Source organism: Anser brachyrhynchus, assembly GCF_964034855.1.
Source record: "Anser brachyrhynchus genome assembly, chromosome: 2".
NCBI lineage: Eukaryota > Metazoa > Chordata > Aves > Anseriformes > Anatidae > Anser > Anser brachyrhynchus.
In genome coordinates this window covers 97,867,036-97,879,261 of record NC_137695.1, presented here as the reverse complement: position 1 = coordinate 97,879,261, position 12,226 = coordinate 97,867,036, and the positions used below count along the sequence as shown (strand labels likewise).

Below are 12,226 nucleotides of genomic sequence, written 5' to 3'. Positions count from 1 at the left end.
GTACCATGTTTGCTGGTGTATTTACAGTCTTTTGATTAACTCAGAGAAGTAGAGCTACACACCCCATTGATCTACTGGACTGTTAAAGCCATTTATCTCGAGCACAGGCTACCTTCGCAGTATGGCTGAGGCTGGCAGGGACCTCTGGAAGTCATCCGGTCCAACTCCCCAACTCAGACAGGACCACCCAGAACAGGTTGCCCAGGAACGTGCCCAGGCAGCTTTTGAAGATCTCCAGGGTAGACTCCAGAACATTTCTGTGAGACTTGTTCTGTTACTCAGTCACCTGTACAGTTAAAAAAAAAAAAAAAGTGCTTCCTGATGTTTAGAACCTTTTGGTTCCCTTTCTGTTGAGGTAAGTTCACAGCTGTGCATCAGCTGTGCTCAGTAATTGCCACATCCTGCCATCCCCAGGCCTGCTCTGTGGGATGCCCACCTCATTACTGTGCACTGCTCTTGGCTCCCTGGCCCCTTGGTGATCAACCAGCTCTTGCTGCTCCCTGACAGTCTAACTCTATCCTAACTGGATCTGGAGAGGTGATGCGATGTAAGAAAAAGGATTAACTGGAGGGAAACTGAGATAGCATGGGTTTGAGGTGGTCCTGGATTTCCTCCTAGCCTGAGTGCTGTTTCCTACATCAGGACCAAAGATGGCTTCATTCTCCCTCATCACTGATGAGATCCCATTAGAACATCAGGCATCTTCACTCTACTGCCACGTTACCTGCACCATAACCACAAGAGTTCTGCTTGGGCTCCACTCTCCTTGGTTGAAAGTAAAATGCCAAGAGAGACCACAGTAATTCAGAGGTGTGATGCACCTGTGATTTTTACATACCTGTAAATACTTAGAAGCACAACCAAGACTTTTTTTCCTTAGCCTAGAAGTAATTGAAGATAGCTTTTCATTTGTTTCGTGTCTTGCAAATCTTGCTATATGGTGCAGAGTTTGTGTGTACAACTGTGAGGGGGAAAAGTTCACAAATTTAAAAAATGATATGTGCCTGTAGTTGTAGTGTAGGCTGTTTGAAGGCTAATTTCCCAGTGACTGATTATCTTATGTAAAAGTTTTGAAATTTAGCAACTTGTGCTCCCTTTCTCCATGTAAAACAACTCCAAGTGATTTCTACTTTCATTTACTCAAATGATTTCTACTTTCCTTTTCTCAGTCATTATATCTTTCTTCTCTTTCAGTGCACAGAAATTGGAGTCATAAAAATACCACGATATTAATAGATTTGTCTCAGAGTTCATAAGGTGAAACTTGTTGGTCTTCCCATATGACTAACAGTGAAAAAATCTGGAATCAACTCAGTTAATCTTGTGCATAAAATAACTGGCACTGGAGAAACGCACATCCATAAATCAACAGAGACTAACCTCCGATTTATATCTTTTTGGGTCACATGTTCTACATTCACCATAAATGCAGATAAAGGTAACTATAATTAAAATGTCTATTTCCTTCTCTGCTATTTGTATTAACATTCATGCTGTTGAATATACTCCTTTCATAATACTATATTTTGTCAGTATTCTACAGTTATTGTTTCCTTAAAAATACCCCTGTGATATTAACTGTATAATAAATTACAATTCAAAATAAAATATCAGTCATTTCATCCATGAGAGAGAATAATAAAGCCATAATAAAAAGGAATAAAGTTTAGCAATATGATAATGTAGCATGAGGTTTTTATAGACTCCATGTAAATGTTAAAATCTATAAATTTTTTATGTTGTGTAAAATAGTAAAAAAGAGGAAAAGAGTGTGGAGAGGGGGAAAAAGCAATAATAGCAGGCTGGTTTAATCCTGAAACCCTTGTTATTCCTATTTCTTTTTATAACCTGAAAAAGAGTGTGTAAAAAAATTGCATATGAAATGATTTGTTTGTGGCTTATTTTGTTTATAATAGGTATTAAAAATAAACAAAACAAGGAAAGCTAGGTTTCCACTTTACAACCCACAGTATTTGTAAGTGAAGAAACTCTAAATCCTAACCATCTCTCTTGCCTTCCTTTGTTCACACGTAGTACCCCTGAATGTACTTTGTCTGTATTTTTCTGACTATGCTCTTTATTTGGCATCTTTCTGTGTGTTTGGGTTCTAAACAAAGGCGGAAGGATGTGCAAATACGGGAAACAGAGAACAGGAGATGAATTCCTCCTTAAAACCATTTCCTACATGTTGCATCATCCCTTCTACCAAACTGGTGGGATTTCCAAAAAGGAGGAGAGGAAGTAGAAAGGAAACAAAGCTACACTGGTATAAAGTAAGGCACTGGCTGAGCACTTGCACTCCATGCACAGTCCTCAGTGAATGATTCTGGAAGTTGGGGAGCAAGAGACTTTCAAGAAACCTGAACGGCTGTGCCACATCTCTACACGCATCTTCCTCCAGGATTTTGAGATTAACGTGTAGCTGAGGGGAAGCCTTGAGGGCTAGATGCTTATAACCTGAGGGCCAGGCTCCGTGATGGATCAAAGCTTGAGAAGACCCAAGCTACTTGTCAAGAAGCAGCAGGACTGGGGCTGCTCCACAAGGGACAACAGTTGAAAGCTGAGGGATGCCGCATCATGCAGGGAAAGTGATCTCACAGGCCAGGGGATGGTAATCTGTCAGCCTGGTGATGGTAAGAGGTTCTGTTCACAGGCCAGTCAGTGACCATTTACCTGACCATCAGGTAAATGTGAGATGACAGGTCAAATCCAAATGCAATCCATAACTTCCAGTCAACAGGAGCTGCAGGGCACAGGGCAAGGCCTGAAGGAAAGGGCTGGGAAAGGGCAGGGAAGAGTCTGAAGGCCAAAGTTTGAGCTTAAAGGGAAAAGGATCTGGGGTTCTGGTCAACAGCAAGTTGAGTATGAGTCAGCAGTGTGCCCTGGCAGCCAACTGTACCCTGGGTTGCATCAGGCATGGCACTGCTACCTGGTCAGGGGAAGGGACTGTCCTGCTCTGCTCTGCACTGGTGCAGCCTCACCTCCAGTACTGTGTGCAGTTTTGGGTGCCAAACTATAATAAGGGCATAAAACCATTAGGGAGTGTCCAAAGGAGGGCGACAAAGATGGTGAAGGGTCTAGAGGGCAAGACATATGAGGAGCAGCTGAGGTCCCTTGGTTTGTTCAGCCCAGAGCAGAGCAGGCTGAGGGGAGGCCTCATGGCGGCCTGCAGCTCCCTCACGAGGGGAGCGGAGGGGCAGGCGCTGAGCTCTGCTCTCTGGGGACAGCGACAGGACCCGAGGGAACGGCATGGGGCTGGGACAGGGGAGGGTCAGGCTGGGGGTTAGGGAAAGGTTCTGCACCCAGAGGGTGGTCGGGCACTGGGACAGGCTCCCCAGGTAACCAGTCACAACATCAAGCCTGACAGAGTTTAAGAAGTGTTTGGACAACGCTCTCAGACATAGGGTCTGAGTTTTAGGTGGTCCTAGGTAGAGCCAGGAGTTGGACCCTATTATCCTTGTGTGTCCCTTCCAACTTGGGATATTCTATGATTAAATGGAGCTCTTGCATCAGTGGGCAGAGGTAGAGGTGACTGTTGGTGAAGCCAGAGCCCTGAAACAGAGTTTACACCACTGGCACTTCACAGAAAATTCCTGTTTCTGTGCCTGAAAAGGCAGAGCAAATCTTCTGTATGGGTAACCACATTTTCCTGCTGGACGTTGGATGGGCTGCTTTCTCCTTGACCTACAGGAGGCACTCAGAATACTAACACCACTTTCCTTACAGCATTATTATTTTTTTTCCAGGACTGAATTGTGTTGAAAGATAGGGCCTCATTTCTGAATGCTGGAACCAGGACAGGATCTGTGACCAGAGCTACCCCTGCAGGTAGACAGGCAGGTGTGCACTGATGTACCTTAGGTTCTAAGTTAACACCTGTGCAATTTGGAAAGGAGAATGTAACATAAATTAAGCTAGCCATGCAAATCAGTTCCAACCATCTCAACCCGTCTCACTGCAGCTTAAAACCCAGGCCAAGTATGTCATCGTGTTAACATCAATAACCAGATAATTTTCATGCTTCTTTCCAGGCCCTTCAGTCACTGCAACATCCACCCTGAAAAGTTAACATAAAGGTTTAAGAAAACTTTTGCTTTACAAGGATTAAGGGGCAGGGAAGGCACACAAATACAGGAATAGCCAGCAAACGTACTAGATTAGGCCTTGCCAGTGTTTCTCATTAGATCAGAAATGTTGGAAATCAGGCCTATCAGATCACCTGCTCCCAAGCCATGATGTATAACCATTATAGCATCACAACTTCCTGAAGACAAGGACAGAATTTCTTCATGGATTTTTTTTTTCACTTTAAATAAAAACTTTATACTGAGACCTTGGTTACATTCCTTAGTAACAGAAACAGTTCCGTCTCTGCTGGGGAGTACAAAATGTGAAAATTCACAAAACTTTTTCTTAAAAGCAAATCATGGAATGCAGACCACAAAATAGTACTTCAAAAAATACTGGACTTCAAAAAAACAGGGAAACTATTGTTACTCAGTCCATTTTCAGATTTACAATTCAACTGTATGAATTGCATAACAGTGTATTATTGGAAATCCAACAACCAAGCAATACAGACGTGCTAAAAAAGAGGTAGATAGAAAAAGATATTCCTTGCTTAAAACGCAGTCTTACACTTGGAAACAATCAAACACAACCAACCAACAAGAAAGTCAAATTGTCACGTCAAATCCCTGCTTTGGGAGAAACGTGTGTGGTTACTGTCCCCCAGCTAAACTATTCAGAAATATTTTACCAAAAACTTATCACTGAAACAGGCAAAACAAAATCCATCTTTATTACACATTTCAGATAATCATCTTTTATAAATGTGTTTTCTATAATTTAGAATATAATGAAACGTTCAATAAATATCATTTAAGCTTCTATAAACCAGAAACTCTTCAAATTACACCCTTAAGCATACCAAGCATCTGCATTGATGTAGAATTTCAGGACAAACATTTTTGCTTCAAGTAGTTTAATGGCCTTGGTTTTCTTATCCCACCTTTCTCTTGCTCAGACACCTACTTGCTCATTTATGATTCCCAGTGTGACTAGATGATGCAATTTTAGAAGGCACAGTAAAAGGCTATTTAAAAAAAGACACACCATTCATATCCCTAACAATGGTGTTTATTTTTTTAATGCACAGTTGGACTGTGCAATCCCTGTCCATACCATAGCCAATGTCTTTCACTTACAAATTATTGATGATCCAAATTTGAAAGTCTTACAGAAAAATAAAGGTGTGCTTATCTGCACAAATGTGTATTTTGTAAACTGAGTTAACCATCCAGTCTTGAAGTAATATATGCAATAATGTCCTAGTAACTCACTGCCATTTGAACAATGCATTTATCCAAGGTACTGCACGCAAGAGTTCATACATTGGTGAAAACATGAAAATCTGAACCTTTCAGTAAGAAACATTTTCTTCTCCACTTTTTTTTTTTTAAAAATCAAGTGACATAAGGCAGCGTACAAAATATAACAAGAAAACTCACAAGTACTGGGTTTGTCATCACAGTCACATTGAACACTAGCCCCCTATACAAGTCACAGATACAAAAGTATAAAATGCAATATGGGAATATAGTTTTATTGTGTTAATCTGCATATGTATTGGTACAGCTGTTCTGAGAATGCTCCTGAGGAAAATTTTTCCGTAACTCTGACTCTCCCAGCTGCTCCCATTGCGTCCTTTAAGAGAGGATCTCTCACAATCTTTTCCATAGCCTCAGCAAACTGTGTTGGCAGAGGATCACACAAAAATCCAGTAACATTATTTAAGATGGATTCTAAAGGACCACCTGAATTAACTGCTATAACTGGACATCTCATGTACATTGCCTCCAAAGGAACAATGCCAAAGTGTTCATTACTAGGTGTATAAAGCACACACACAGAGTTACTAAGAAGAGAGATTTTCTGTTCATCTGAGAACGATCTCAGAAAAGTGACATGGTCATTAATGTTAAGCTTAGTTGCAATGCTCCTTAGCTCTTCGTAGTGTTCCACATTTTCCAGAACTGCTTTATCATAGCCACCTGCCATAACCAAATGAACTTCATTCCAGTCATGAGAGTCAAGTCTTCCCTGAAGCTCATGCAAAGCTTCAAGAGCCAATGCTAAATTCTTTTTTCTCTCATACCTATTAATGGAAAGAAACAAGAACTTTTTCTTTTTAGGAATCAGCTCAGCTATGTCTACAGGAACTATCGTTTCAAAGCTATCGATGTTGAGCGACGGATAGAGGACATCTGGGTTTATGTGAGATAAGGACTTGAACGTTTCCTTGAACACGTTAGCAGTGAAGTTGCTGTTCACAACGATACAGTCTGCCATGCCAGTCGTGTACTCCTCCAGCCAGTCAAGCGGTATCCTGTAGATTCGCTTCAGGAACGACTCTCTCTTGGTCAGAAGCTGATCGGGGAAGTGGCAGTAAAACAAAACCTTCTTGCGGGTTCTGGCCAGCCTAAGAATAGGAATGCAGGCGGACACCTAGTGCAACCACGAGAAATAGAATAAAATATTATTTGTGTTAGGGGAAAGAGGTGGGTTGAAAGCCGTCACCCAAGAACCACCGCTTTTCAAGAGAAGGGCACCAAAGCGCCCACTCCCTCACCCCCCCCCACCCCCCCCCACAAACGCTGGGGTTTCTCCAGGAGCCTCCCCACCCCCAGCAGGCCCCGGGAAGGGGACCCCACGAGCCGGCCCCGCACCTGGTCGCAGACGAAGACGTCGACGCGCTCCCCGCTGAGCAGCAGCACGTAGAGCGCCACGACGGCCATGCGGAGCGCGGCGCACACGGCGTGCCCGCGGCCCCACAGGCTGCGCGGCAGCCACCCCCCGGCGCGGCGCACCGCCAGCCCCCGCGTCTCGGCGAAGCAGCGCTCGGGCTCGTAGCGAGCCGTCCACACCTGCACCCGGCAGCCCCGCGCCTGCAGCGCCAGCGCCGCGTCCACCACCAGCCGCTCCGCGCCGCCCAGCCCCAGGTCCGGGTGCAGGAAGAGCACGGACGGCGCCCCCCCCCCTTCCTCTTCGCCCTCCCGCTCCGCCATTTTGTCGGCGGCCGCCTCCCCAGCGCCACGTCAGCCTCTGGCGCCCGGCGGCGGGCGGGGCCGGAGGGCGGGGGCGCGCACAGCGGCGGGGCCGCGCACAGCGCCCGAGCAGCGCCGCCGCCATCATGGTGAGGGGTCGCGGCCGCCCCGCGGCCATCACGGGCAGCCCCTGCCCGGGGCGCCCTCCCCGCCGCCCCCCTTCTCCTTTCACCCGTTCCCTTCTCCTCTCACCCCTTCCCCCGTCTTCTCTCCGCAGCCCGGGCCCAGCCCCAGCGCCACCAACGTGGGCACCTCCGGCCGCTCGCCCAGCAAAGCCGTGGCCCCCCGCGCCGCCGGCTCCACCGTCAGGCAGAGGTAGGGGGCGGCTGACGGGGGGCGAGGGCTCGGGTAACGGCCAGGACCCTGCCGCCCGGGCCCTGAGGGGCTTTTTTGGGGTGCGTGGGGGGTGGCTGGTAGCGGGCGTGGGTCTCTAACGGGTGCGGGTGTCTGTCTCGCCCCGGTGTGCCCCGCAGGAAGAATGCCAGCTGCGGGACCAGGAGCGCGGGCCGTGCCACGTCCACGGGGACCGGCGGGATGTGGCGCTTCTACACCGAGGACTCGCCGGGCCTCAAAGTGTGAGTGGGGCCTGGGGGTTGGACACGTCAGCTCTGGGGCCTGCGGTGCGCGAAGCGAGGGATCGCCGCCGCAGCCTGCGGAGGAAAGCGGAACTGGGGGCTGCTTAGGTGGATTTGGCAGGAAATCTAGTGTTTAACCTGTAGATTTAGAGACAGAGCGGTTAAACTCATAATTCCTTTCTAAAAGTAGATATAAGTCGTGTTTTGTCAGTGCCTAGACTCGGCTGATCTTGTGAGACTCCAAGCGCTCTCTTTGAAATCGGGAAAAGTTACTTGTTGTGGTGAATTTAGGCATCATAAATAGTTGAACAATTACAATGTATGCTGGTTTGTCTCAATAAATATATATATTTTTTTCCCCTCTTCTAATATGCATGTTGTGACACCTTACCCCCTTTTGAGAACATGGTATAAAAGATTTGCCACACAAACTTTTTTTTTGTGTGTGTGTCAAACGATTTGCAAAATTTCATGTGTTTTTATTTTAAAAAAAAAAGTTTATTTTAGCTAAGCTTGCTAAACAAATAACCTTCCAATCCCTTATGCCATAAAGAGAGCCTACATTCTTAGTCTGGGGACAGTTTGAATCATTCAGGTCAGTTTCCCAACCTAGCTTAGCAGCCTAATACTGGGGTGGCAAACGTGGAGGAAGCGTGTCAGCTGGTAGGGGTACATGCTAAGTCGTATCCTCAGTGTGAGCCCGTGCTTCTTGTAGGGTTCTTCACGGCCTGTAGGTTTTTTTATCCCCCAATATACTTGGGGGTACCCAAAGGTACACCAGTTACTTATTTTTTTCTAGAATCCGTTAGGATTTTATTTTGGGGTTCCTTAAGATGGCTGCGGCTGCTTGTAGGAACAATGTTTGGAGAAGAGCTCACGGGTAGTCTAGGTAGTGATTGTTCCAAGAACATCCTTCCTCTGTAGTTATCTTCTGTTCTCATTTTCATATGTGCTTAATAGTTTTAGCGAACAGGCTACTGCAAACAACCTAAAAAGTACTGGTGTGCTGCTGCTGCAGTCTTAGTTTGTCCATTCTGAATCCAGAGAGGAGGCGAGGCAAAGACAATAAAAAGAAAATGAGCGAGAGTAGTGTTTTAGGGCATGTCTGTGTAGAAATCAAGGCACATATTTTCTGTATTGTTCGGTCTACTAAAGCTTAATTTAAAAAAAAAATGAATAAAATGAAGCTTAAAAAAAAGGAAACACATTCTACTGTTCAGTAGAACTCTTTCAACAAAACAGTGGTGCAAGCTGTCAGTGCAGCTTTACTACAGTAGATTTCCTTCTGAACCTTTTGGTTTTCCTTTTGCTGATGAGTGGTCAGTCTGTGGTCAGTGGTGCATTGTGCTAACCGTCAATACAAGCAGGTCAATAAGCAGATTTTTCCCCTCTTATTTATGCTGCAAACCCGTGGTCCCGAGTTTTAAGGTTTTGGAAGAGTGCTTTTTGCAAGCTACCATGGGTGGCTCTATGGCCAGGGTTTTAATGGATGAAACATCTGTAAAACCACCTCACTTTTACAGATCACTTGAACGCTAGCTGTAACATTTTCTAAACCATAATCATAGAATCATATCATAGAATGGCTTGGGTTGGAAGGGACCACAAAGCCCACCCAGTTCCAACCCCCTGCCATGGGCAGGGACACCTCCCACCAGACCAGGTTGCTCAGGGCCTCATCTAACCTGGTCTTGAACACTTCCAGGGATGGGGCATCCACAACCTCTCTGGGCAACCTGTTCCCATTGGGAGCATCTTTCTTCCTAGCTTACAGCTTTTTGTTTGCTGTATCATCCGTCCCATTGCTATGATCTCTGTCCTATTTCAGTAGGCTTAAAAATGAAAATGGGTTATAGATAGGTTGTGGTTGCCTCAGTTAAGTGATTGAGCAGAAGCTGTGATTGCTTCTGCGTAAAGCACTATAGAAGCTTAGCGTGAGATTTCTTTTTCTGGGGGAAGGGAGTTGCTCTTTTCCCTGTGCTTAAAATAAGAGCACTTAATTATTTGGAAAAATACATAAGACATCTGAGAATAGGTTATTTCATGCTAGTCACGATCAGGACTACTCTGCTGCAGATGAAATGTCCTGTGTTTTGTCTCAGGAAAGTACATTTCTCTCTAACAACAAGATGTTGCGCATATTTTGCATCTTTAAAAACAATGCTAGCAAAAGGAGCTGTGGGAAATCTGGTTAAGAGTGAGATATGATTATTTTTCTGTTTAATACTTACCATGAGTATTTGGTGCTTTGAAAAGAAGACTAAAACCAAATTCAGTTCACTTCTTGTGGTACTTGATACCTGTGGTTCCTCTATCTTAAAACTTTACTGCTTGAAGAGCTATAGGCAGTGTTTGCTGTGGAGCCATAATAACATAAAATGGATGTGTGGTATGTAGCCTTACAAAGGGCACAACACCAGATTTTTAGAGGTGCCTAAGTCAGGTTTATTATTTATTTAACTGTGTGGGCATGGTGAGACGAGAAGATCCAGGTGTTTGCAGGAGGATTCCAGGGTTTGAGCAGGCTGTCTGGGGGAAGCGAGTTCCACGCCAGTGTTGGAAGCCTGAGTTTTCTGTAGTGGGAGCAATGTAACCTGCATACTCCAACCAACCAACCAAACACACAAACAACCCCCCACCCCCCAGCTTATTTCCATTTACTCTGTTCTGGTTGGTAGTGCTCCTCTCAGGCAAACAGATTTCTCTTTATCTGTGTGCCTTAGGCAAAGAGTAGCTTAAACGTTGCTACCATTAAAGGCTCAAATTATTTTTTTTTGTGCAACTGGTATCATGCTTGTTTCTGTAGGACCTAAACTTCAAGTATCTGTAAAACTGCAGAGTAAGTTCTGTTGCTTAGTGAAAGCCCCTTAATAGGGGCTGCTTGTATAGTTACTGTGCGTGCAAAGTTTTTATTTTGCACATTGTGTTGTTGGTTTACTTTCTAAGTGGTTTACATCTGCGTTCACAGTTCTCCATGCTCAAAGAAGAATAAGCATGATCAGTTATTACTGAGTTCTAGAATGCAAGGGAAGATGACAATTCTGATCTGGTAGAGAATTGTTAGTAAATTGTTTCAATCAATTTTGAGTTTCACTTTGTGTTCAAGTAACATTTACCTCCTTGTAGATGGTAACCTGAAGGGTAATTTGTAAGGTGTGGCTTGAAGGCTGGTTGAGAGAATTCACAGCGTTTCACCCAGTATAACATTATAAATCTGATGCAAGGTGGTATGAAGTAAGTGGTACGAAGCAGTGCTGAGTGCCTGTCATAGTGTGTGTTAATTGTTGTGTCACAACAGTGTGAAACAGCTAATTTAGTCTCTCAACATGCACCCTGAGATTAAACTGTTCTTGAAAAACGTCGCTATGCAGTTTCTAAACAATAGGTAAAGTGAGAAGGAAAAAAAGTTTGAGAAATCTGTTAAATTGTACACTTTAGGTAATGATTTTATGACTGAGTGACTTCTGACATTCTGTATTATCTCTTTCAAAAAAGCAAAACAAAAAAAAACAAACAAAAAACAACCAGCAGGCCCCATCTCCTTTACTGCTGCCATTGTCCTTGAATGAAGTAAAACCTCTGTGGGGGAAAAAAATGCTAATGTGAATTTTAGGCCAAAATTTGACTAGCCGCTAGAGGACTCTGTTGTTTCTTGTATCTTACTACATCTCTGTTCACTAAATACAGATGATAATTTTCTGCAGTGATGACTAGTAACAAACTATTAAGTTCTAAATAAGCGGGGGGTGGTTGTTGTGATTTATTGTTTTACGTACCCTGTTACGTAACTATGATTAAAAGCATAATGGCAGCAGCAATTTTTTGATCAAGGTGGCTGTCTCATTTCTGTGCATTTTATGGTATTTCTGTGGGAATGGAATAAGTTTTCTCTTACGGTTGCAAATGATTTGATGATTTGTTTGGCTAGTAATGACTGGCTTTTGGACAAAGCAGACTATTTTTTTTTTTTGCTTTTTATGTTAATTCATTTTTTTCTTTATTTTTAGTGGGCCTGTTCCAGTTTTGGTCATGAGTCTTCTTTTTATTGCTTCTGTATTTATGCTGCACATCTGGGGTAAATACACTCGTTCATAGAGTCAGCTGCCAACTTAAAGCAGACATCTTGGACCAAAAATATGGTGGATCCTGGTTGTTCTTGGAGAGAAAATGGGGAAGCTTCCTGTCATCTGCTGAAGTCCTTTCAACTTTGTCTCTAATACAAAATGAACTCAGTTTTCTATGTGGTCAGATCTTAAGGTCTGTCATGGGTCATTGTATCTGTACACTTAGAATACAGGTATTAAAATAAAATTTGTATATGGAAATGGAAACAGTCTTAACTTTTTCTTTCCCCTCCTATTCCAACACAGAACAATTAAAGCATTATTCTTGTGATTTCAATGTATAACCATATTTCTGAGTAAATGCCATTTGACAGTTCAAACCAGTTTCTTTTATACTGCACATTACTATATACTTTTATGACAGAAGATGTTTTTGTGAATGGGAGAAGCAAAATAGGGTGCACAAACGTGATGGTAACAA

The 12,226-nt window shown here is 44.0% G+C and overlaps 2 protein-coding genes across 2 annotated transcripts; one reads left to right on the top strand and one right to left on the bottom strand.

Moving 5' to 3' along the window:
• Positions 1-4,778: 4,778 nt before the first annotated feature.
• ALG2 (ALG2 alpha-1,3/1,6-mannosyltransferase) lies at positions 4,779-7,130 on the bottom strand. The gene is made up of 2 exons (XM_080579351.1): positions 6,729-7,130; positions 4,779-6,507 (listed from the first exon to the last, which is right to left on the bottom strand). Exons 1-2 carry the CDS (start codon positions 7,065-7,067, stop codon positions 5,605-5,607), a joined length of 1,242 nt encoding a protein of 413 aa, XP_080435477.1. The 5' UTR covers positions 7,068-7,130; the 3' UTR covers positions 4,779-5,604.
• SEC61B (SEC61 translocon subunit beta) lies at positions 7,061-12,012 on the top strand. Its single transcript, XM_080579355.1, has 4 exons — positions 7,061-7,195; positions 7,324-7,421; positions 7,580-7,681; positions 11,689-12,012. Exons 1-4 carry the CDS (start codon positions 7,193-7,195, stop codon positions 11,774-11,776), a joined length of 291 nt encoding a protein of 96 aa, XP_080435481.1. The 5' UTR covers positions 7,061-7,192; the 3' UTR covers positions 11,777-12,012.
• The last annotated feature ends 214 nt before the right edge of the window (positions 12,013-12,226 follow it).

Excerpts from the sequence above, each read along its gene's own strand:
- ALG2 (XM_080579351.1), bottom strand. The coding sequence starts at position 7,067 with ATGGCGGAGCGGGAGGGCGAAGAGGAAGGGGGGGGGGCGCCGTCCGTG. Across the intron at positions 6,508-6,728 it reads ACGTCTTCGTCTGCGACCAG|GTGTCCGCCTGCATTCCTAT; the intron begins GTGCGGGGCCGG and ends TGGTTGCACTAG.
- SEC61B (XM_080579355.1), top strand. Across the intron at positions 7,422-7,579 it reads GGCTCCACCGTCAGGCAGAG|GAAGAATGCCAGCTGCGGGA; the intron begins GTAGGGGGCGGC and ends TGTGCCCCGCAG. Across the intron at positions 7,682-11,688 it reads GACTCGCCGGGCCTCAAAGT|TGGGCCTGTTCCAGTTTTGG; the intron begins GTGAGTGGGGCC and ends CTTTATTTTTAG.